The sequence below is a fragment of the Podarcis erhardii genome, assembly GCF_964252035.2.
Source record: "Podarcis erhardii genome assembly, chromosome: 12".
Lineage (NCBI taxonomy): Eukaryota > Metazoa > Chordata > Lepidosauria > Squamata > Lacertidae > Podarcis > Podarcis erhardii.
This window is the reverse complement of record NC_138513.1, coordinates 3,114,044-3,139,467: the sequence shown is the minus strand read 5'-3', so window position 1 is coordinate 3,139,467 and position 25,424 is coordinate 3,114,044. Positions and strand designations below refer to the sequence as shown.

The 25,424-nt window shown below is 50.1% G+C and overlaps 1 protein-coding gene across 14 annotated transcripts in view; it reads right to left on the bottom strand.

Annotated features, from left to right (window-relative positions):
• The window catches only part of MAP4 (microtubule associated protein 4), a 212,158-nt gene that overhangs the window by 11,547 nt on the left and 175,187 nt on the right, over positions 1 to 25,424 (bottom strand). For 9 of the 14 annotated variants that reach the window (XM_081834122.1, XM_081834125.1, XM_081834134.1 and 6 more), the window contains 8 exons: positions 22,173 to 22,344; positions 19,467 to 19,526; positions 19,011 to 19,327; positions 15,511 to 15,639; positions 8,093 to 8,185; positions 4,839 to 4,919; positions 2,830 to 2,911; positions 405 to 517 (listed from right to left, as the gene is read on the bottom strand). In XM_081834122.1, the coding sequence (XP_081690248.1) occupies positions 405 to 517; positions 2,830 to 2,911; positions 4,839 to 4,919; positions 8,093 to 8,185; positions 15,511 to 15,639; positions 19,011 to 19,327; positions 19,467 to 19,526; positions 22,173 to 22,344 (1,047 nt within the window). The remainder of the gene's footprint in view (positions 1 to 404; positions 518 to 2,829; positions 2,912 to 4,838; positions 4,920 to 8,092; positions 8,186 to 15,510; positions 15,640 to 19,010; positions 19,328 to 19,466; positions 19,527 to 22,172; positions 22,345 to 25,424) is intronic. The other 5 variants (XM_081834132.1, XM_081834128.1, XM_081834129.1 and 2 more) reach the window with 5 other exon arrangements.

The window sequence follows — 25,424 nt, the reverse complement described above, 5'->3', positions numbered from 1 at the left end:
CCATCACCCCTAGCTAGCAAGGCCAGAGCTCAGGGATGATGGGAGTTGTGGTCCAACAACATCTGGGGACCCACAGGATGAGAACCGCTCCTAAACGTTTCAAAAGACCTAAAATGATTGCCGTGTGAATTCTTCTTTTGAGAGGTTGTTGTTGTTTTTAACAAGCGAATTTTATGAAACAAACGAATAGCCTCCGATACTTATGAAGCCCTAAAAGGGGTAGGTGGGTGGGTGGAATGTCCTGGGGGGTCCGTTCAGCACCCTCCATCGTGTTGCACCGTGGAAATGAATGTGAGTTTGGCAATGCAAGGATGGCAGGACGGACGGGTGGCCGCACACAGGAGGGGGGGACCACGGGGGGGGGGCAAGGAGGGACCCATGCCTGGGTGCCGCCTGAAGCATACCTTCACAGTGCCTCCAGCCGGGACGTGCCCCACGTTGTCCAGGGAACCCACTTTGGCCTGGGCTTTCTCCTTGAAGTTCAGCTTCTGGTTTTCAATCTTGACGTCTCCGCCGCCTGGAGCAAGGAAGGGAGAGTGTTACTCGAGGGAGGTGGCGCTGCTGCCAGGAGCCCGGCAGTTAAAAGCACCCCACAGCTTGCTTCCTCTCGATGTGGGTTGAAGTATGTATGAGTAATAATAATAATAATAATTTATTATTTGTACCCCGCCCATGTGGCTGGGTTTCCCCAGCCACTCTGGGCGGCTTCCATAAAAACCAAAAATACACTAAAATATCACAGATTAAAAACTTCCCTGAACAGGGCTGCCTTAAGATGCCTTCTGAATGTCAGGTAGTTATTTATCGCTTTGACATCTGCTGGAAGGGCGTTCCACAGGGCGGGCGCCTCGGCCCAGTATACCTGAAGGAGCGTCTCCACCCCCATCGTTCTGCCCGGACGCTGAGGTCCAGCGCCGAGGGCCTTCTGGCGGTTCCCTCATTACGAGAAGCAAAGCTACAGGGAACCAGGCAGAGGGCCTTCTTGGTAGTGGCACCCGCCTTGTGGAACGCCCTCCCATCAGATGTCAAAGCGATAAATAACTACCTGACATTCAGAAGACATCTTAAGGCAGCCCTGTTCAGGGAAGTTTTTAATCTGTGATATTTTAGTGTATTTCTGGTTTTTATGGAAGCCGCCCAGAGTGGCTGGGGAAACCCAGCCAGATGGGCGGGGTACAAATAATAAATTATTATTATTATTATTATTATTATTATTATTATTATTATTATTATTATTACCAAGAAGGCCCTATGCCTGGTTCCCTGTAGCTTTGCTTCTCGCAATGAGGGAACCGCCAGAAGGCCCTCGGAGCTGGACCTCAGCGTCCGGGCAGAACGATGGGGGTGGAGACACTCCTTCAGGTATACTGGGCCGAGGCCGTTTAGGGCTTTAAAGGTCAACACCAGCACTTTGAATTGTGCTCGGAAACGTACTGGGAGCCAATGTAGGTCTTTCAAGACTGGTGTTATGTGGTCTCGGCGGCCGCCCCCAGTCACCAGTCTAGCTGCCACATTCTGAATTAGTTGTAGTTTCCGAGTCACCTTCAAAGGTAGCCCCACATAGAGCGCATTGCAGTAGTCCAAGCGGGAGATAACTAGAGCATGCACCACTCTGGCGAGACAGTCCGCGGTCAGGTAGGGTCTCAGCCTGTGTACCAGGTGTAGTTGGTAGACAGCTGCCCTGGATACAGAATTAACCTGCGCCTCCATGGACAGCTGTGAGTCCAAAATGACTCCCAGGCTGCGCACCTGGTCCTTCAGGGGCACAGTTACCCTATTCAGGACCAGGGAGTCCTCCACACCAGCCCACCCCCTGTCTCCCAAAAACAGTACTTCTGTCTTGTCAGGATTCAACCTCAATCCATTAGCCACCATGAGGGCTGTAATGTTTAACCAATTAAGGGGGGGGGACCTCAAATCCATCAAGAACACACACACACTTCTGCACGTCCGAAAAGGTGCCTCATTTTCAGCAGTCAGAAGCATAAACTACCGTATTTTTCGTTCTATAAGATGCACTCCCCCCTCCTAAATGTAAGGGGAAATGTGTGTGCGCCTTATGGAGCGAATGCGGGTGGGAGGCTCTGCTCAGAGCTCCCTTAAAAGAGCCGTGTGGAGCATGTAGGTGGCTCTTGGGGGCTTTTCCCCGAGAAGGGAGAAGGGCTGCCCTACACACACTCCGCACACATACAGTTAGCCTACACACACTCCGTGCACTCTTTAAAGGGAGCGCAGCTCTTGGGGGAGCCTTCATCCCGCTGCCCTGAAGAGGCTTCGCGGGGCTATCCCAGAAGCCAGATTTGCTGTTCTGGCTTCTGGGATTCAGAATATTTTTTTTCTTGTTTTCCTCCTCCAAAAACTCGGTGCATCTTATGGTCTGGTGCGTCTTATAGAGCGAAAAATACGGTGCATCAGCTCCTGCCAGCAGAGTTCTATTCTTTCTGGATTTATTTACAAAAATATTTGCATACTACAGTGTCATTATCTAACTTAAAAAAACACAATGTACCACAGTTATTCATGCTGGCCACATAACCCGAAAGCTGTACGCCGGCTCCCTCGGCCAATAAAGCGAGATGAGCGCCAGAACCCCAGAGTCGGCCACAAACGGACCTAATGGTCAGGGGTCCCTTTACCTTTACCTTTAATGTCACATATTTTGAATGAGGGAATGGTAGGCAACCAGGAAAAACCTCTGGGTCTCCACAGCCCCTTTAAAACCGCAGGAGGAAGGTGCTTCCAGAAAGAGAGAAGAGGAAGATGAGGTGCTCACCTGAGCCCGGAGCAGCCGCCTCCCCCCCATCCTCCCGCAGCCGTTCCCCCTCTCACCTGGCTTATGCTTGATGTTTGCCTTTGAGCCGCACTTTGAGGACACTTTAGACAAGTCGATCTTCTTGTTCAGGATCTGCACCTGCAGGACACGAGGGGAGGAAAGAAGAAGGAAGGTTCTCAGGAACGAGGAACGCAAGGCCTGCTCTGGTCAGCTCAGCAAAAGAGATCTCCAGGGCTCCGCTGTTCCAGCACCCTCTCCACCCTCCGCCCGGACTGGCCCGTTGGTTATGGGTGCAAGGCATGAGCCGCTGCTGCTGCTGCTGTTCCGGGGATTTGCGAGGGGTGGGGCAGAAGGTGATCATGCAGCAAAAGGGCGGGGCGGGGGTGTTCTCAAAGCCCCATCCCAAAAGATGGCGTTTTTAAAAAAAGTTAGCATACTGTGCCAAACCAGAGGCCGGAGAGCGGGCAGAGAAGACAGCGTCAGGCGTTACACATTGCACCGGTCGGTGCTGGACAAATAATACTAATTAATGGTGCTGATTCATCTTAATAATGGTGCTGGGTGCACTAAAACCTCCAGAGCTCTCCCTCAGCTTTACTGAGATGCCGGCTTGCAATGCATAGTTTATTTTTTTGGGGGGGTGGCTGCAGGGAGCACTGACAATAATTATAACATTATTTCCATTTTTATCTGTCTGGCGTCTCCCTGTGGGTGCCCAGGGCAGCTGCCCTGCCATGCTAGATAGAAATCTTGGGCAAGGAGTTCGAAAGATGTGTGTGTGTGTCCAGAATGCATTATGCAAATCTGCATAATTCATCCCAACTTTTCAAAGCACTTGGGAAGGGAGGGGAGAGGGGAGGAGGAGGCCATGTCCAGGGAGGGTGGAATGACGGAGGGGAAGGAGGGAGCATGTTTCAGGTTGCCTCTTGGAACAGAGGCAATAAGGCTGGGGTGGGGTGGGGAATTGTACAGGGCACAGAAGGCCTTTCCCATTCCCCCCCTTCTGGTACCTGCCTTCTTAGGTCTCCTGGCATCTTTAAGCGTGGAGAGCCAATGGTGGTTTAATGCTTAAGACTCTCGGACTAGGACCTGGGAGAGCCCAGGGTTCTAATCCCACCTTCCAACTTGGCCATGAAACTCCCTGGGTGACCTTGGGCCAGTCACCGCCTCTCAGCCCAATCTACCTTGTAGGGTTGTTGTGGGGATTCAATAGGGAGAAGCATGTATGCCGCCTTGAGCTCCTTGGCAATTAAATACCGTATTCTTCGCTCTATAAGACACATTTTTCCCCTCCTAAAAAGTAAGGGGAAATGTGTGTACGTCTTATGGAGTGAATGCAGGCTGCGCAGCTATCCCAGAAGCCAGAACAGTGATGGGCTGCCCTTCTCCCTCCCCGGGGAAAAGCCTGCAAGTGCCGCACACATGCTCCGCACGGCTCGTGAAAAAGAGTGTTGAGCAGAGCCTGGGGTGCATACAGGCTCTGCTCAGCGCTCCCTTTAAAGAATCTTGTTTTTCTTGCATTCCCCCTCTAAAAACTAGGTGCGTCTTATGGAGCGAAAAATACGGTAACTCTCCCCCGGCAACCGTGAGGACTAAGAAAATCCGCGGCCTGCACGACAAAGCCTTGGGATGAACAGAAAAGTCAGAGCTCAGGGCAATGTTTTCTTTTCGTGGCACGGCTTTTTGCGGGGCAGGATAAAGGAAGGGGGGGTCTGGTTTATATAGTAAGCCGGGTGCTTTTTGGGGAGGGGGCGGTTGCTTTGTGAAACCGTAAAACCCCAAAGCTATTCATATTCTACCAGCACCTCCCGTGGAAGCGAGTTCTGTAGTTTAACTATGATCTACATCCCTGCCAGGATTCATGTCCCTGCCGCAGGGTGGAGAGGTTCAGGAGCGACTACGGAGAACTCCGGCGTCCTGCGTTGGTGGGGTGGAGGCAGGGGACGATGCGCTGGTGGGTGGTCTCTGTGTCTCAGGGCACAGAAGGTATCACGAACCCAACAAGTGGAAAAGCCCGTCCCGTCCAAGGAAGGCCGAGTTGGCCAGCTGTGGTGGTTCTACTCACATGGGTACTGCCCTGGCTGGGCCTGGGGGCGGTGGCCGACTGGGAGTGGACGCCCGAAGACGGCCTTTGGGCATTTGGAACCTGAAAACAATATTGAGCACTTTACTCTCTGGACTGAAAGGATGGGCAGCTTCCATTTTTGTGGATCGAGGAGATGGAGAATGGAAGTGGGCGACAGCATGGGAAGGAAGGAAGGAAGGAAGGAAGGAAGGAAGGAAGGAAGGAAGGAATTAAAGGTGCCACGAGACAGAGAGAGAGAGAGAAAGAGAGAGACCAGAGCGGGCACAGTCCTTTCTTCTCAGAAGTTCTGGACAGGCCACAGAAATAAGTTGGATTTGAAAAGGGACAGCTTTATCAAATAAGTCTGGGGGGTGTGATCCCTGCAGCTGGTTGTGTTTTTTTTTTTTGTTCTGGAGTGATTTTTATTCACAGGGGGAAGAGGGACAGAAGCTACAGAAAAAACCCAGTAACGGAAGAGTGTAATAGCTGCAAAATCAACGTGGGAAAAGGAGATGCAAGGAAGGTCATTTTCTAGACCTGCAAAGAGAGAGTCTAAACGCTTCTAGATTCAGGTAGAGTCAGAAATAGAATTGAAAGAGAAGTTGCTGAATTACAACTTATTACTAAGCTGAAAACTATGGAGAGACCTGGTGTGAACAGAGATACTGGATTCTTGTCTCATTACACATGCTAATGCTATTTTTGGTCATCTGCATACTGTACTTGCTTTCTCTTGTAGGACTAATTGCAGTCGTTAACAATCGTCAACAGGTTTACCATACCCATTGAGTCAGTCACCCATCTCCTACTACCCTCCTGAGAAAACCCCACACCACCCTCCCACTATATAGAAGGGTCTGGTGACTTCTGTTTCAGTGTATCTGAAGAAGTGTGCATGCACACAAAAGCTTATACCCAGAGCAAACTTAGTTGGTCTCTAAGGCGCTACTGGACAATTTTTTAATTTATTTCTAAATGCTTCTGTTGCAACTGCCTGCCCCCCTGGGATTACGGCTAGGGTACCATCCTATGCCAGTCTTCTCCAACCTGCCTCCCCCCCCCCCCAGTTGTTTTGGACTCCAACTAACATCAGCCTCAGTATCGCATGGGAGTTGTAGCTCAAATGTCTGGAGGGAGCCAGGTTGAGCGAGGCTGTTTTCAATGGGAACATGAGGTTCACAGCACCAAGAATGCAGTGAAACCTGATTAGGGGAGGGGGGCAAGGCAGATGCTGCAGCCAGAAAAAGGTTTGCATGGAAAAGGCAAATGTTACTTGCCCCCGACGCAGTGATCCCACCCCCACAAAATCATTTTCCCAGACAAAAATGAAATAAAATTGCAATTATCCACAGAAGAGTGCGATTTGACACATTTTTGGCTTTCAGGGGAAACCTAACCCCTCCAAGGAGGATCAGCCGACTCCATAGCAAATGCAGGAATGTCTCGAAAGACCCAAATCACCCACAGAAGGCCAGAGAAGACATGAGGAAGCTGAGCTAACAACGTCCCCTGGCAATACTTTGTGTCGGCAGAAGGAAACCTGAACATTCGCCACCCCGTGCCTAAGGTACAATTCTGCGTGCTTATTTTGGAGGGGGCGAAAGTCGAGGGACAGGGTAGGCCTCAGTCTCAGGGGGAGTGCCACAGTCCCCCTTGAACTGCCGCTACATGGAAGCCCCCCGTTATCATTTCAGAGAGAAGCTGTGTTTCTCAGGCTGCCTGAAGCCGACATAGAAAAGATTTGTGTCTCTGACATCCAGCTGGTGTTCCGACACACACAGCAGCTTGTTAACACTGGGGGCGCCAACCGGGCGCACGAGTGCGTGCAGAGTGCTATGCGTAGTATCGTTGTTTCCCTTCCCTCCCTACAAAGACACTGAAGGTTCTGGGATACACAAAGCTCTCTCTGTCTGCACTGCCTAAGGCCTTTCTCAAGCGTTAAAAGGAAGAAGCACACAAAAGGGATCTTGTCACACATGCAGGTACGTTCCCAAGGCCTGCGATTAAAGCTTTGGTGGATTAATTGCACCGCCTAACGGATAAAGGCTCCGTCCTGCTTCCCGAAGCGTCAGCACGAAACATCTTGTAAAGTCACGGCACTTGGGGTGGGGCACTGCCCTGGAGATTTGCCTTCTGCAGAACAAGCGAGACGTGGAAAGCGGTGATCTGACAGCCTGCAAAGTTTGAAGGAGCAGTAGGGCTTCCTAAGCGCTGAGAGGAGTGATGGGAGATCACCTAAATGAATGGGATGCATACATGCTCAAGAGATGTGCTCTCTCCAAGACTACCCCCCATACACACAGTCCCCCCCCTCCCAAAATGTGTTCCAATTGCAGGATACTACACTGGACGCAGCACTCTTCTGTCCCCTGAGAAGCTTGGCTTTGGTTTTGAGAAAGGTGCAAATTCTGATTTTGCAAAAGTGCTTGCAACTGCGTGGAGAGAGAGACCAGCAGGGCGGAGGTCTGCTGGATAAGGCAAACCCAGAATCAAGCAAAACAGAAAAACACAGGATGAGGAATGCAAAATATGAGAAACGTAAAAATCGGAACGATTTGTACAAGTTGCAGAACGTCAGCTTTTCATGGCACAGAATAGAATTCTGGCTTCTAATTTGTATATATTGTTCAGCTCAGAATGACCTTCTTGTTGTTGGCACCTGTCTGTCTCGAGAGACAATGGAGTGCGTTTCCAGAGGTAAAGTCAAACCATTTGTTAGCAGCACCGAAGAAGGAGGTCTTGGGCTGTCCCGGCAACGAGATCCCCTCTCGGCCTCGCTGGTGTGGTCCAAAGAAAAGCAGAAGAATGGCCTAGTGTGGCTCAATTCCTACTGGGGGGGGGGGAATCTCACCTGTGTCTGGGCCGTACCAATGGAAGACCGGAGGGGCGAAAGTGAGGTCAGGTGACCGGCTGGGTCCCTCAAATTACAGTTCCCCTCCCAAAGCGCTGTTGCTCACCAGTGGATGCCTGCTTCTTACTGGGCTGCCTGCTCCTTCGACTGCAACCCTTTGAAGCCGCAACGGCCCCATAACTTCTGTGGTTTCCCTCTTGCGTCCCCCGTCCTAAAATCTGGAGGCTGAGGGAAGCTTCTGGCAGAATACTTCCAATGGGGGGTTCCTGCTCCTTTGTGGCGTTGGTGGAAGGGGAGGTTACACACACACACAAACACACATACACACAGAGGACAGTCAAAAGCAGCACGAGAGATAAGGAGTTAGTAGAGAGACTGGTGCCTGGAACCCTGCAATACTTACATTCCCACCTCCAGGGACATGCTTAATATTGTCCTTCGACCCACACTTGGACTGGACGTGGCTGTAGTTGGCTTTCTTGGAGACTATCTGGACCTGGAACGTCACAGAGATAGAGACACAAGGGAAGAGGGCTGGTTAGAACTCTCTTGAGGGAGCGGGACACGACGCCACGGCAGAGGGGTGGACGGACAGAGGACTCGTGTTAGAACCTGAACCCAGCTCCGAGGATTAAGCGTGAACAAACTTAAGACGGGGGGGGGGAGGAAGAGGAGGCAAGCAGACAGCGACAAGGAAGCGAAGCAGACAGTGGTAAGTAGCGGCAAGAGCAGAGCGGCAGACCCCTCTCCTGCACGATCTGCAGCAGAGAGGGGGTGTTCACTGAGGGCGGAAGAGACCGCCAGGAAGACTGGCCTTTATGGATGCACCCCCGGTGGTAGGAGGAAGACTCTTTAATCGAGCCAAATTCGTGCTCCGGTGGAAGGCAGAGCATTAATGAGGTAATTGCTGCTTCCAGAAGGAGCATAGCTTGCAAGTGTGTTGTTGGCAAATAGTTATTTCCAAAACTTGTTGGACTTCCCCTGGAAAGGATAAATCCAGGTTAACTGAGGCAAGGATGCTGTGTGGATGTAGCGGGGAGAAAGCCTTGTGTAGGTAAAGGTAAAGGGACCCCTGACCATTAGGTTCAGTCGTGGCCGACTCTGGGGTTGTGGCGCTCATCTCGCTTTATTGGCCGAGGGAGCCGGCGTACAGCTCCCGGGTCAGGTGGCCAGCATGACGAAGCCGCTTCTGGAGAACCAGAGCAGCGCACGGAAATGCTGTTTACTTTCCCACCGGAGAAAGTATTTATCTACTTGCACTTTGACGTGCTTTCAAACTGATAGGTTGGCAGGAGCAAGGACCGAACAACGGGAGTTCACCCCATTGCGGGGATTCGAACCGCCGACCTTCTGATCGGCAAGCCCTAGGCTCTGTGGTTTAACCCACAGCGCCAGCCGCGTCCCGCAAGCCTTGTGTCCATGAAAACAAAAAACAACACCTATCTGGATGCTCCCCGTATTGGGGTGGGTTCCATTGAGTCTGGTATGGTCCACTTTTCAACATGATAGACTGACGTGTTTTAAATTTGCAAAGGAAGAACACAGAGCTTGGGGTGCCGTTGACATAGTTAAGGCTGCCACTGATGTGTGCTGCATGGGCTTGAGTATACAGTCTTGCTTCAGTAGAAGTGATTTAGCTGGGATTCCTCCGCACTGCATGGAATTCGGCTGGATGGCTTTTGGGGGTCCGTTCCAACTTTACGATTCCATGATTCCATGAAGTGCCTTATGGGTTCAGGCCAAGGAGTCTGCCACATCCATCATTCTCTGCAAGGATCCCAGCGACCAGCAGGTGCTTGGGGGTCCCACAGCCTTCCCTCTGCCTGCCTCTGGGTTGCATAATGGCAAACGGATGCAAAAAACCCTGAAAAGCATCACATCTCAGTTGGCATTATCGAGTACCTTGCAAAGACACATCACCCAGAGGCGCCAAGAGGAGAAGGCTTTGTATCATCTAGTGCAGCGGTTCTCAACCTGCGGGTCCCCAGATGTTGGACTACAACTCCCATCATCCCTGAGTTCTGGCCTTGCTAGCTAGGGGTGATGGGAGTTGTAGTTCAACAACAACTGGGGACCCACAGGTTGAGAAAGGCTGATCTAGTGTCTATGTATTTATCGATTGCAGGTGTGTCCAGAATCTTAACAGGGTATTGTGGAGGGGGAGGGCTGTGTGATTTCCCCAGACTTCTACTTTGCTTTCTGGCAAAAATGAGATCCCTGGTGAAGAACATAAGAGGAGCAGTTCTGGATCAGGTCAAAGGGGACCCGTCTCATCCAGCACTCTGTTCTCTTTTTTTTTTAAAAAAAAATAATTTTTATTAACAGGCCAATCACATCACATTATTCAAATCACATTAGTTCCAAATTATACAGCAAAATTTTAAATTTTTTTTGAGGGTACCCATACATCAAGCTCCGCACGAGTCCAAAATTCTGGATAACTCCAGGTATCACATATTTTACTGCTTTAATTAGACAGTTCTATCCGGTTCGATCCGGATAGTCCTTTATTACTTTCTTTCTTATCTTGTTGTTATCATATATTCCTTTCTTTGCGATCTCTGATGATTCTCACAAGCAGACTGAAAACTGGCGTCTCTGTGTGGGTTTTGTACTCTTCACAAAGTTAACCTTTGGTCTGTCCTTTATTTTTTCTCAGGCTGGCCAAATAAATCAGACGGCTCTGTCAGGTCAAACTTACATTCCAACACTCCTTCTCTTTCGAACGATCCTGATTCTCCTCCCCCTGTCCTTCTTTCTCCGGCAAGCCTGTCTTGGCGAGATGCCATTTTTTAACTGCGTCATAAAAAATTTCCTCTTTCTCACCGTTCACCAGTCTTCTTCTCCTGTTGTAATCCTTCCCCACACAGTTCTTAAAATCCTGCTTATGATTAATAAAAACGCGACGATCTTGTTTCTTTCTGGGGTGAAGGGTTATTAATATCACACTGTGTAAAGAAAAAAAGGGTTTTTTCCTCCACCCCACCCCCCTTCGTTCCAAACATACAGTCTCTTAGTAGTGATTCATCAGAAGATTTACTTATCCATCCGTCACTCCCGGTCACAGAGATCCATTAATCAGCAGCCTTATCGTCAAGCTTTACTTGATGTATGTGCTTCAGCTTCCTTTCCACATCCAGCACTCTGTTCTCAGATGCCCTAGTCGGAAGCCTGAGAAGTACCAGGGTGCAACAGCTCCCTCCCCATCTATGATTCCTGCATTGCAGCGGGTCCCTTCCAACTCTACTTACAATTCTATTCCATGATGCCCAGATCTAGGCTAGTAGTCTCTGATCAGCTTTACCTCCATGCCTAATCCTCTTTTAAAGCCATTTAAGTGGGCAGCTGCTGCCACTTCCTGCGGCAGTGAGTTCCATAGTTTAAAGATGTGCTGTGTAGTACTTTCTTTCATCTCCCCTCGCTTTTCCAGTCTTCTGGGTGCCCTCATGGGCCTTCAAACAGGCCTGATGAGCTGTATGCCGGCAGCCCCTGTTAAAACCTCCCCAGTCTTTGGCTGAAATGTGTCTAAGGGGTTAAGACTAGGCCTGTCTGTATTAAAGACCTGCTTTGTTGTGCTTCCTTTTCCATGTCCTTTTCTTGTTTGTGCCTCAAGAGAAGCAACAAAGAGTCCTTTGGGCTGGCCAAAAAAGCTTATGGCACAATGAAATTTGTTAGTCTTCAAAGTGCCACAAAACTGCTGTTCTTACTGCAGCCAACAAAGACTGTTATCCCCCTGGGCGTCATATGCAGAGAGGTGACCTGTATCAAAGGCTTGTATTTCAGGAATTTTTGAACATTCTGGCCCTCTGAAAGGGCAGGCAACTCAACTCACCTTGTGTTTTGTACTTCTAAGGGAAGCACTCTGGTTAACAGCCGGCTAATCATTTTCTATGGGGAATCACTAAAGGTATGGAACGATGGGTGCATTGCAACTGTGCATGCAGAACAGCACACATGAACTACGTGAAGCACAAATACCACCTCCTGCATAGGCTTCCCAGCTTAGGAAATGTTGAATGCAATGCACCCCAACATGAAACTATGGATGGGCTGAATGGAGATCTGCTATTAGCTTCTCCCTCTCCCTCTCCCCCCCCCCTCTCTCTCTCTCTCTCTGTGTGTGTGTGTGTGTCTGTCTACCTATCAAATCCAGGGTTTCCCGAACTTGGGGTCTCCAGCCGTTTTTTGACAACAATTCCCATCATCCCTGACCACTGGTCCTGCTAGCTGGGGATGATGGGAGCTGTAGTCTTTAAAAAAAAAAAAAAAGCTAGATTCAAATTTGGGAAACTCTAATCTAATCTAATTATTAATGTTATCTATTTATTTATTGCATTTATACTCTGCCTTTCCTCCAAGGAGCTCAAGGCGGTACAGTGGTACCTCGGGTTACATACGCTTCAGGTTACAGACTCCGCTAACCCAGAAATAGTACCTCGGGTTAAGAACTTTGCTTCAGGATGAGAACAGATATCATGTTCCGGCGGCGCGGCAACAGCAGGGGGCCCCATTAGCTAAAGTGGTGCTTCAGGTTAAGAACAGTTTCAGGTTAAGAACGGACCTCCGGAACGAATTAAGTACGTAACCTGAGGTACCACTGTATACGCAGTTATCTTCCTTCCCAATTATTCTCACAGCAACCCTGTGAAGCAGGTGAGGCTGAGAGGCAGTGACTGGCCCAAGATCACCCAGTGAGCTTCAGGGCCCAGTGGGGATTTGAACCCTGGTCTCCCCGGTCCTAGCAGTCTGATGCTCTAACCACTATGCCACACTGGCTCTCTATGTTCTACCTCCACTGCCTCTGAACACCAGTTCCTTGGAATGGCAGGGGGTGAGAGTGCTGCCGCTGCACTCAGGTGCTGCTTGTGTGCCTCTTGCAGGCATCTGACTGGCCTCTGTAAGAACAGAACGCTGGATTGGATGAGCCACAGGCCTGGTGTGTTATGTTGTAGCCCTGGTGAGGGCCATGTTGGCAAAGGCGGAGGGACACATTTTACAAGGATAAGCTGGAGCTTTGTTGTTGTTGTTGTTTAGTTGTGTCCGACTCTTCATGACCCCCTGGACCAGAGCATGCCAGGCAATCCTGTCTTCCACTGCCTCCCGCAGTTTGGCCAAACTCATGCTGGTAGCTTCGAGAATACTGTCCAAGCATCTCGTCCTCTGTTGTCCCCTTCTCCTTGTGCCCTCCACCTTTCCCAACATCAGGGTATTTTCCAGGGAGTCTTCTCTTCTCATGAGGTGGCCAACGTACTGGAGCCTCAGCTTCAGGATCTGTCCTTCCAGTGAGCACTCAGGGCTGATTTCCTTCAGAATGGATAGGTTTGATTTTCTTGCAGTCCATGGGACTCTCCAGAGTCTCCTCCAGCACCAGAATTCAAAAGCATCCATTCTTCGGAGATCAGCCTTCTTTATGGTCCAGCTCTCACTTCCATACATCACCACTGGGAAAACCATAGCTTTAACTATACAGACCTTTGTCGGCAAGGTGATGTCTCTGCTTTTTAAGATGCTTTTTACAAGATGTAAAAGGTGGCAGCTGTGCAGTCCTGGTTTTGGAGAGGAACCCACCTGGGCTGCTTCTCCCAGAACAGTCACCTTCTCCTCTTCATCCCTCTGAGCAAAAGGCGCCCTGGGCTTCCGAAAAAATTCCAAGCCTGGCAGCTGCTTGCCCTTTTGAAACCAAGTGCTCCAGCTCTGTTGGAAGCGCTGAGTCTTCCTGCTGGCAGAGGCCAGCCTTGGGGAGCAGAGGGAGGCATCGCCACGTCCTGACAAATCACCCAAGTCTGACTTAATTGGGGTCAGGTTTGATGCCAGCCAGTCGGGGGCATTGTCCATGTCCTGGACAAGCTGAAACACGTCCCAGAGGCCATTAAGAAGTAGACAAAAAGGGCTGTGTTGGAAAGCCCAACCTGAGCAGACAAAAGCACAGAGGAACGCGCAGGCCCTGGCGGTGCCAAACCAGAGCTGGTGACTCTGTTAATTATGCCCTTCTCCTGAGGCTAGTGGGTGCTGGCAAACTCCAAAGCACCTGGCAGTGCAAGGTTGCCTGAGTGTGCTTTAGGGTGCATCTGGCTACAGCTGGTTTGCCAGCAGTGGTTTTCTACACCAATGGGGTTAATTTGTGTGTCAAAATAAACACATGTAAACTCCCACCAGTGCCAGCAAGCACAGCCAATGGCTAAGGAAGTTGGGAGCTGCAGTCACAGAATCAGAGAATCACAGCGTTGGAAGGGACCCACGGGTCATCTAGTCCAACCCCCTGCAATGCAGGAATCTCAGCCAAAGCATCCACAACAGATGGCCATCAAATCTCTGCTTACAAATCTCCAAGGAAGGAGAGTCCACCATGTCCCGAGGGAGACCGTTCCACTGCTGAACAGCTCTTACCGTCAGAAAGTTCTTCCTGATGTTTAGTCGGAATCTCCTTGCTTGTCATTTGAAGAAATTGGATCAAAGAATCATAGAGTGGGAAGGGACCCTATCATCTAGTTCAGCCCCCCTGCACTGTAGAAATTGTAGCGCAAGAATCCCAGTCCAACAACACCTGGAAGGTCAGAGGTCAAACACACCCACACACCCCACTCCTGGTGCAGAGAGAGATTGTGCATAAGCTATTTAGAAACATCATCCACCATGAAATGGCAAATGTGGGAAGCTGGAAAGTCCTTGCAGCGAGAAGATTTCTCTTCAAAATACTCTTGCTTTCCAACACTGGGGATTTGACTAACCAGAGGACATCAGAAGCCTCTCCCCAGGAGATTTGTCTCCCTGGGTCCAGCAGAACTAAATCCCTGCTTCTCTTTGAGGTGGCCAGTGTGTGTTATCACTTGATACTGTAGGTGGGGACTCGAATCAAGGAGTGTTCCTCCATGCAAAGACATCCCCTCCACACAGAAAGCTAGTGGGCCAGGGGAAGGCGTAACCTGGAACTGCTTTCTTGTGGCATGGAGGTGCATTCCGCGGTGACAGTTCCTCACTCACAAACATAAATTTGCCTCCCTAGCAAGAGGTGTTATCCTACAGCAAGCCACTGCTACTAATGTGCATTAGATACTGTTCTCAGGCTCGTCACAGACAGGCTGCGCAGCAAGGAGCTGAAAATTCTCAAGGATGGAGAAGTTGGCCGATTCTTGGGAAGCTGCGGGTGCTGGTGGGAAGCAGCCCACCCTCCTTTCTCGGTCGGAAGGCAGAGCCAAGCAATTCCCCCCACCATTGCAACCTTGAGGATGGTCTCTGAGCACCCTCCTGCCGTTAGAAACACATGGGGCTGGGACAGCGAAGGTTGCTCCATTGGAGCAAAGCCCGGACAACCTCAGCCTGTCCTTCATTAGTCCCCATTGGTCCCCTTCCTACTTCCATCCAGCCCAGGGGCTCTCCAAGTTTCCTCCTCCATGTTGCCCTTGTAGGACTCGGCAGAGAGGAACAAGAGTCTGTTAGCTCCGCCTGCCATTATCTCTGGCGCCACCTACTGTTGGCCTCCCAGATCCAACGAGCACCAGCCGCCGCTGGGCTTGGTGTTCAGTGTCAAGGCACATTCAGGAAAATGTTTGCGGGATGGCTCTTCGTGAAATCCACTGGAAGGAGGGCAGGATGTACAACAAAGAAGGTGCGTGCAAAGGAAAGGGGGATGGGAATCCGGGAAGAAGAGAGTGTCAATGGCAAGAGCAGGGAGACAGGAAACAAAGATGTGTAGAGAGCTAAGAGACAAGGGAAAGTGACCCAAAACATGGGAGCAGGTGGAGCAGGAAATGAAAAGTGTGGCGTAGCAGAAGAGCTGCCGCTCGCCTCTCCCGAGTGATAGAAGTCTGAAATGGAACTCACTTTCCCATTGGGCTGCTTTGGGGCGCCCTCTTTTGAAACAGCCGTTTTAGTGGGGGCCGTTTTAGATACTGCATTGAGTTCGGGCTTTCGGGCAGCCCCGGCGGACTCTGCCTTTCTTTCTACTTTTGCCTAAATGGAGACAAATGGAGGGTGACTTTTTGCATCATGAAAGGAAATAAAAATATAACGAAACGAAAAGCAATGATGGGGGGGGGGGGAGGGCAGCTGGATGTCTAAAACAACATTCATGGGGATCCAACAGGCCAGGGAGGAACCCGCACACAGGTGGGAGGTGGTGGTCTGATGGGGTGGGAGAGGGGGAGAAGCTCAGGGCAATGGCTCAAGAAAGTAGCCTCCTTGCCTGGAGCTGGGAGACCTGGGTGGAAGACCCCCCCACCTGAAATGCTAGCTAAGGGGGTGGGGTCTCCTTTTGCAACGTAGGGACCCTTCCCCTGCTGTCCATGATGGTCACAGCAGCACCTGTGTGATGCTCAAGTCTGGAGACAGTCTTCAAGAGCCGGCGCAGCATGGCACAAACTGCAGAGTCTGGTAAATGGCTCTCCACCCCCAAATTCTGGTTTGGGGCAAAATGTGGCAGTTGCTCAGTCAGGGGCAATGCAAGCCCCAACTTCTAATCTAAGGATGTTGGACAGCTCTTCCAAGCTACAGGTCTCCCAAAACGGAACGCCCGTTTTTGCTATCCACCAATATCCAAAGGGTGCAGTCTCTTGACCCAGACACCCCCACCCTGAAAACAGTCCCTGGATGAAAGTTGGAATTAATTTCTCGAAAGCCCACAAAACCATTTGTCTTCTGGGGTTCCCACTCTTTTGAAAAAACACCGGGTTGTTGTCGGCATTAGGTAAGATTCCTGTGCCACTGTGAGCCTCGGGGGGGGGGGGGGCTTTTAACCCCCAAACATTCTTGCAGTCAAAGCTGGGTTCTGTTAAGGCTGATTGCTTCAAGCCCACCCTAGGGAACAACGAGACAATGGTGCAGATGGTACTGAGCGGTTTCAGGCCTGGAAACACAGGTCAGAGACTCAGCAGCCACTGCAGGAAGCCAGATGCTCCCTGCCGGTGTCTGATGCTGGCGGATGTCTAAGGAACAGTGGCTGCCTTCCTGCTCTTTGAAGTAAAGGCACCTAAAGACAAGGCAACCTGCTCCATCACAAATTCTTCTAATGCATCACGAACAGAGGGAAGACTCAGGAGGGAGCAGCCAACTGGGAGAGAACAATTAGGCTGTGAACATGCATTCCATTAAAATACACTTCTTGACTGTGGAAGCTCTAGAGTCAAAGGGGTGCCAGGATTCAGAGGGTCTCCCCTCTGAATCCTGGCTCCCAGCAGCAGCCAAAGCAGCTCAAGCCAGTCTTGCTCCCTTCCTTTCTTCCCATTGGTCTTTCTTGTGGGACATGTCAAAATACTGTTTTGTTTCAGCTTCTCTTAAATGTGGCTAAGGGCTGGTTTGCACCAGCTTTAGGAAGGGCTAGCAAAGGGGAAGGTCGTCGTAACTCGGAGGTGGAGAATCTGCTTTGCATTCAGAACATCCCAGGTTCAATGCCCAATGGAAACTCCAGGTATGTCTGGGAATGTCCCTGTCTAAAAACGTGCAGAGCTGATGCCAGCCAGCATAGTGAGTTGGGTGAACCAATGGTCTGACTCAATTGCTGTTGTTGGCACCCATCTGTCTCAAGAGACAATGAAGTGCAGCTCCAGGAGTGAAGTCAAACCGCTGCGTTAGCAGCACCAAAGTGAACACCATGGGGTGCAAGCCTGGGCAGTGTGTCTGGAGGTCCTGGGCTGCCTAGACCAGTGTTTCCCAACCTTGTGCCTCCAGCTGTTTTTGGACTACAATTCCCATCATCCCTTGCCACTGGTCTTGCTAGTCAGGGATGATGGGAGTTGTAGTTCAAAAACAGCTGGAGGCACAAGGTTGGGAAACACTGGCCTAGACAACAAGATCACCCTCTCGGCCTCACTGACGTGGTCCAAAGGAAAGCACAGCAATATATCCGGCACCAGCTGGGCTGATTTGTGTAGGGTTTATTCCTTAGCCCTTTCTTCTTCCAAATATATTCCACAAAGCAGCGGAGGTTTAGGATCAGAGTTTTTCTCCTCCTAAATGAGCTACCTTCCCAGGCAGATGAGCCCCACCTGCCCCTTCTGACTCAATACAAGGCAGCTTTCTATGTATTTCTATATAGACAAATCTCACATTAATCTGTGTGTGCTGACTTCAAGTGGGTGTTCTGTCTGCGGTCTCATAATGCTGGTCCTTATCCCCAGGAAGTATAGGACATTTAAACAACTGAAGAATCTTACTGACAAGCCTTGGGTCATGCACATATCAAGGAAGCTCTGAAAGGGACTATGGACTCTTTGAACACTGATATGGCCATTACCATTCAATTTCTGATCCTGGTTTGGAAGGGAGTTGAGAGCCAAGGACAGCCAACTCTTCCCCATGGGTGGGGCCCAAAATCTCTTTTAGGGGTGCTGACGTTTCCATCCTTGCAGATGGGGCACACAAACCACCCCACCATTTATCCACAGGGAGAGATCTAAAGCCCCAATAATTCAACCCATCTCTTCCAACATGTTAGCAGATTTAAGGCTGGGGAGAGTCCGTGGGTTGTTACTGAAGGGGAAGTGAATGCATTAATAAGCCCTTGGTTGCCCCAAGTAAACATTGGGTTTGAGGCCCAGCCAACCAGGGCAACATAAGAACCCCAGCAGATTTAAGGCCCCGATTCTGCCCCTGCAAGAGGGATCTCACAAAATTAATCCAAACAGAGACCTGTTCCACTGGTCTTTCATGCTGTCTACGAGAAACTGAGCACAAGCAGAGGCTCAATAATTTGAGATGTGTTTGGCCACACAAAGATGACACCTCTACAGAGGGATCAGTCTCTCACCCTGAAAATTTGGGGATTAGCCAAACCTGCAGAACACAGCGGCGGCCAAAAGGGGGCTCTGTAAGAGAGCCATATCAAAAAGCTCTTTGCCTGTCCTACAAGCACTCTCCGGGCTGGACCATGCAGACAGGCTCAAATCCTTTCCTTCGAAAGCGACCCCCCCAAAGGTCTGAGCTCTGCATTTCCAGATCCAAAGCACCCGCTTCTCTGCTGAAAAAAAGAACTAAGGCCTCACAACAAGTGTGAGGGGCTTGAGGACAGCAGCAGCAGCTCCTTCTACAAGAAGGACATGGCAATCTGCGGCTCTCTGGAGGTTTTGCTGGACTACAACTCCCATGATCCCTAGCCACTGACCATGCTGGCTAAGGCTACTGGGAGTTGTAGTCTAGCAGCACCTGGAAAGCCACTGTTTCCCCACCACTGTGCTAGGGTAGCACCCTGGATTTCAACTCCCATCCACCCCAGCCAGCATGGCCAAGAGACAGGGATCATGGGAGTTGTGATCCATCATCGCTGGGAGAGTGTCATGTGAGCACAAGCAACAAATCGCCCAGAGAGATATGGGCCAGGGGGGACTTACCCGTCCTCCGCCAGGCTGGTGCTTGATGTTGTCCGTGGAGCCGATCTTGGAGCGGACGTTCTTCAGGTCGGGGGCCGACACGCTACTGGTGGGGGGCCGGGAAGGCTTGGCAATGGGGCTGGTTTTTGGTGCGGTTTTGAGCGTGGACGCCTTCTTCGGCTCAGTGGCAGAGCTCCCAGTCCCCGAGAGCCTGGGTGTGGCTGGCTTGGGCCGGCTAGCGGCTGCTCCGGGCAGGCCGGGGGCAGCAGCGGTCGGGGTGGTGGTGCTGCTTTTGGCAGCGGTGGAGGCCGGGGCGCTCTTTGGACGGCTGAGGTCGGCTGCCGAAAGAGGAACAGAAGGAGGAGGAGGAAGAAAAAGAGAGGGCCGTCAGCAGGGGAAGCCACAAAGCCACCCGAAGAAGCCCCATGTGGCCACCCAAAGAAGCAAGCAGGAAGCAAAGCAAGGAGAGCGGGTTACCTGATGGCGATTTTGCGACGGTCTTCTTGGCATCGGCAGGTTTTGCATCTGTCTTGATGGCTGCACAACACACAAAGACAGCAGCCGAGCTGAACCTCTGCTCTGCCGGGGTCAGTCCACGGCAGGGCCTTGCTGGTGCCACAGCTAAGCAGGCTACCACCGCCCCTGTCAGAATTCCCAACACCCTACACTTCTCTCATGGCAGCGTGGTGTAGTGGTTAGTGTGCTGGACTAAGGAAGGTAAAGGACCATTAGGTCCAGTTGTGGCTGACTCTAGGGTTGTGGCGCTCATCTCGCTTTATTGGCCAAGGGAACTGGCGTACAGATTCTGGGTCATGTAGCCAGCATGACTAAGCCACTTCTGGCGAACCAGAGCAGCGCACGGAAACGCCGTTTACCTTCCCGCCGGAGTGGTACCTATTTATCTACTTGCACTTTGAGGTGCTTTTGAACTGCTAGGTTGGCAGGAGCTGGGACCAAACAATGGGAGCTCACCCCGTCGCAGGGATTCGAACCACCGACCTTCTGATTGGCAAGCCCTAGGCTCTGTGGTTTAACCCGCGGGGAACCCAGGTTCAAATCCCCGCTCAGCTAAGGGAACACACTGAATGACCTTGGGCAAGTCATGCTCTCTCAGCCTAACCTACCTCTCTGGGTTGTTTTGAGGCTAAAAAATGGGGAGAACTGTGCATGCCACCTTGGGATCCACCACCCACAACATCTTGCCTCATGGATGCTAAATGTGTACCATCTACATAGGCATTTTGGGATGTAAGCAGCATATATGAATCAATAAAAAAGCAAAGAAAGAGAGAATGTGCAACACAAATGCTAGGGGTGATACACAAACTCTATCATGTTCAGAGGAGATCTGCTGAAATAAATGGATTTGTTACTTAAATCTATTTATTTCAATGGGTCTAACCTAGCCATTTTAAAATGCGATTCCTAGTGTTACTGTTTTCCATCTCGTCTAAGCCCAAAATAGCCTCCAAGGCAGTTGGCCATTCTCTCCCTCTCTCTGATCTGAAGAGACACATTGCTCTTCAGAATTGCAACTCGCAATGCGCTACGCTCCACACAAGGCAGGGGAAATATTCAGTGTCAGGGTAGATCAAATCCTGCACCGACAGCAAAGCAGTGAGAAACCGACATGCTGGATTGAACCAAGGTACTCAGGCAGCATCCAGCCACTGGGAAACTCGTAAGACGAAGAAGAAATCCTCGACTGCGATGACCCAGTATAAACACTGCAAGAATTGCTTGTTTCCCCCACTGTGGGAAACGACTAGAAGTTCTGCACAGTGCTATTTATCAAGCAAACCATACACAGAGCACGGTTGGTTTATGAGATTCAGTCTAATATGTCTCCACTGGTAGATTTAGGAATTTAAGCTTGAAGCAGTATACAGCCCAGATTGTACACAGGCTGGGCCAACTAACAGTGAGGTCCTGTTCCTCAGTCCCCGGGGTTGACATTTAACACAAAAGTACGTTAGAACCTGCCTTAGATGGAGTCAGACATAGCAGCCTGCTGGATCCGGCCAATGGCCCTTCTAGTGCAGCATCTTGATTTCCCAGTAGCCAACTAGATGCCTCTTTTGGGAAACCTACAAGCAGGATTCAGGCACAAGGGCCATTATTCTGCAACTGGCATTCAGAAGCATTGCGGCCGCCAACTGTAGCCATTGATATCCTTCACCTGCATGAATTTGTCTCATCCTCTCCTAAAGCCATCTAGGTTGGTGGCCATGACTGCCTCCTGTGGGAGGGAGTTCCACAGGTTAACAATGAACCGCATGGAGAAGTCCTTTCTTGCTGGGTCCATCTAGCTTGGCCATGTCTGCTACACTCACTAGCTGTGTCTCTCCAGGGTTTCAGAAAAGGGATACTTCCAGACCTGAAGATGCCGCTGGGTACTGAACGCGGAAGCTTTTGCATGCAAAGCAGAGGCTCTACCCGTTGGAAGTGGGAACATTTGGGACATCCAGATTTGAAAGGTCTAAAGAAATAAAATTGGAGTTTTTACTCTTAAATACAAAGATCTGGATGGAAAAAATGGACCTTTTTGAGATAGACTCCTTCCAAGATTGGACATTCGAAATTAAAGATGATCAAAAGAAGGCAAGACTATTAAAAAGACGGCAAAGCGGACTGGTGAAGAACTATGGCTTAGATGTGGGAGCTCCAGGATGACAGTAGACATTGACGGACATTGTGAACGCAACCGGGAAAGGGGGGAGGGAAATTTGGAATCCAAAGGGTGTTAAATTACATTTAATTCTTTTTTCTATTTCTTTTATTCTAATCTGTATTGCATACTAAAGAGGGGAACTCGTGGAAGGGAACAGGTCGATTTTAGGGGATGGGAAAATATTTTAAAATTGGGTCAATGATAATAATTTTAAAATTTGGTGTAAGTATTTGTTGAATCTATTTGAAAGAATTGGAATACAAGAGGGGGAGGGGAGGGGAAGTCCTGGAAAGATGCCAATGAAAATAAGGTTTTAAATTTGGATGTTTTTCTTTTTCTGTTATATTTGAAAATCTTTAATAAATATTATTTAAAAAAAAAAAAGCAGAGGCTCTACCCACTGAGCTACATGTCCCTAGGTTGCTGAATTAGCAAAGCTGGAATGCAAGAGCGTGCAGCTTCCAAAACCAACGTCCCTTTTCCCGACAAGCTTGGGGCAGAGGAATACTCACTGGAGGGCCTTTTGGGCGGGGACGTGGCTGTGCTCCTTGGTGCATTCGTACTTGCAAGTGCCGTCGACGGCCTGGGAGTGGCTGGGCTGCTTTTTGTGGCCGGCCGAGGAGTCGTAGCGGACGGGGGCTTCAAAGGGGAGGTCCGCTTATCGGGGCTCTTTGCGTCTGTCCCCTGGAAAGAAACGAACAAAAAGGACCCAAGTCAAACAGAGCTTTCCCGCCTTAAGCCAACCTCTCATCCATCTGAGATGCCTGTTCAGATTTTCCCTGAGAAATAGTTGCATGCCCAACAGACCACCTTCAGCTTTGAAACCTTGGGAGGGCTTCACGGAAAGAGATCTATAGCGAGTCGCAAAGTCTGCTGCTTTCCCCTGCAAGGTCTCCCTGCTCTTCCCATAACATGTGAAAAGATAATGGAAAGTCTGTCTTTTCAGGAGGAAATCAGACCTTGGCTTAAATCAAGATATCCTGATCTAATGGAGGCAGGCAGATTCTGTATCAGCAGCCAATCAAAATGTCCCCAAATAGTGAGCAAACTTCCAAGCTACTCTCCCATAAGCTGTATGTTCAGCAAAGGGGTGGGCCAAGTTTGCTTGAGGCTAAAGCCATAAGGTCTCCATTTAGTGACCATCGTAAAGGTGGAGTGTAGGAGGAGATAGCAGACTTAGCTGTATCAGGATCTCCTAAGGGCTACGTAGGTTTCAGGCTCAAAGGAACTACAACAGCAAGTAATGGCTGATAACCCCCAACCCTGTTTTTGAAAACAAAAAAATCTCCCTTTTATCCTAAATCTGTCTCCAACGTCAAGCAAAACACAACAGATTATCTGGGTCAAACCTAGGTTTGGAACGCTGGCCAAATGGACGACCAAATGTTGCCTGCTTAGTATTTGACAGTGGTCAGGTCAAGGATAATAATAATAATATAATAATTTATTATTTATACCCCGCCCATCTGGCTGGGTTACCCCAGCCACTCTGGGCAGCTTCCAACGGAACACTAAAATACAATAACCTAATAACATTAAAAGCTTCCCTAAACAGGGCTGCCTTCAGATGTCTTCTAAAAGTCTGGTAGTTGTTTATTTCCTTGACATGTGATGGGAGGGCGTTCCACAGGGAGGGCACCACCACCGAGAAGGCCCTCTGCCTGGTTCCCTGTAACTTGGCTTCTCACAGGGAGGGAACCGCCAGAAGGTCCTCGGTGCTGGACCTCAGTGTCCTGGCTGAACGATGGAGGTGGAGACGCTCCTTCAGGTATACTGGGCCAAGGCCGTTTAGGGCTTTAAAGGTCAGCACCAACACTTTGAATTGTGCTCGGAAACGTACTGGGAGCCAGTGTAGGAGGCCTTTGCTTGTATGTAAGGGGCAGAAAGCTGAGGGACCACAAGGGTTTCGCCCCTCCTTACTTAACAGGAGTCAAGACCATTTATATGTGTGTAGGCTTGCAGGGGTCTGAAGGTTTGACGTTCCACCAGCTCCCTCCCCAGAATCTCCAGGGGAAGAAGTAAAATCGAAGACTGGGGGGTGAGAAAGAAAACTCAGTTGTGGGATGCGGCAAGGTAAAGGGACCCCTGACTATTAGGTCCAGTCGTGACCGACTCTGGGATTGTGGCGCTCATCTCACTTTACTGGCCGAGGGAGTCAGCGTACAGCTTCCGGGTCATGTGGCCAGCATGACTAAGCCACTTCTGGCAAACCAGAGCAGCGCACGGAAACACCGTTTACCTTCCCGCTGGAGCGGTACCTATTTATCTACTTGCACTTTGATGTGCTTTCGAACTGCTAGGTTGGCAGGAGCTGGGACAGAGCAATGGGAGCTCACCCCATCGCGGGGATTCGAACCGCCGACCTTCTGATTGGCAAGTCCTAGGCTCTGTGGTTTAACCCACAGCGACACCCGCGTCCGCAGGGACAGGCTAATTTCTGCTCACGGAGGGCCTACACAGGAGCTGTTCCTTTAGAAGACACTTGACCACTTCTATCTTTTAGTGTGGCAGGACCTACACTTTGGAACTCCCTGCCTATTGATACCAGTGCAGACAAGATGAACCAGGCATGTAGAATGTTGACGTATTTTTTAGTTTATCGATGAATTCATTGTTGGGATGTTTTAAATTCTTCTTGATGATTCTACTGCTTTGTCTTTTTTGAGGTTTGTTTCGGCAGTTTCCCTTTTTCCCTATCAGGTGGTGTAAAAATCTTATGCAATAAAATAAGTAAGGCGCTGCCTTTAATTAATTTATTTCTTAGTTCCCTGGCTCTTTTCCGCTCACTGGAATCACTCATGCTCCCTCTTCCTTTCTCTGGTCATCTGCCAAGAGGAAGTTCTTTTAATTACAGGCAGAAAAAGAAAATTGCTCCACAGGCTTAGATGGCGTTTGTCCGAGACCATCTGGGACTTCTGGGCAATGATCAATTTATCTATGAACAACTGATGCAGCAAAGAAACATTGGGGGGTTTTGGTGGGGGGAGAGAAATTTATTTGTTTGACAGGTTTCCTTTCCTTGCACAATACTTGAGAGCAGATTCTGATTGCTGAGCGGTAATTTAGAACCGGTGACATATTTGGGGATTAAACAGCCCTTTCCTGGCAGAGATCCAAAGTGTTCTCCTATGCTTGCTGCCCGCTCTGGTTTCCAGGCACACTAAGTCAATTATAAAAAGTGTCAGGATTTTGATGAGTGAGGCCTGGTAACTATGGGAACCGGGAACCGTAAGCTAAGGTTACTTACCTAAAGGGCCGCATTTCCATTAAAATGTAAGCTCCGATGGCTCCTGCTCAGGGACAGCTCATCCCTTCATTTCGGATTTTAACAGGGCTGCTGAACCACCCACCCTCCTGCACCCAGAGAACGGAGGGACCAGAAGCAGCCGGCAGGGCTGGCCCTGTGATGAGGCAGAGTGATGCAGCTGCCTCAGGTGGCAGATGCTGAGGGGCCAGAGCTATGAGTGCTCTGCATTCCCGACACTAGTCTGCTGCTGTCAAGTGCAGTGGAAGATGCATTCCTTTGACCAGTATTGGGGTAGGATGCTGGTCCAATTGGCTCCTCTAAGGGCCTTGGGGAAGGGTGCCATCTTGTCGTCCTCCTCAGGCAGCAAAATGTCTTGAGCCGGCCCTGGCAGTTGGCGCCCACTGGGACTGGTAGGGCGGAAGGAAGGGAGCCCAACAGCAGGTGGCGTCAGAGGCACCAAATTCTAGTTTTGTCCTCATCCTCTTCCCTCCTGAGCTGTACAAGGGCAATGCAGATC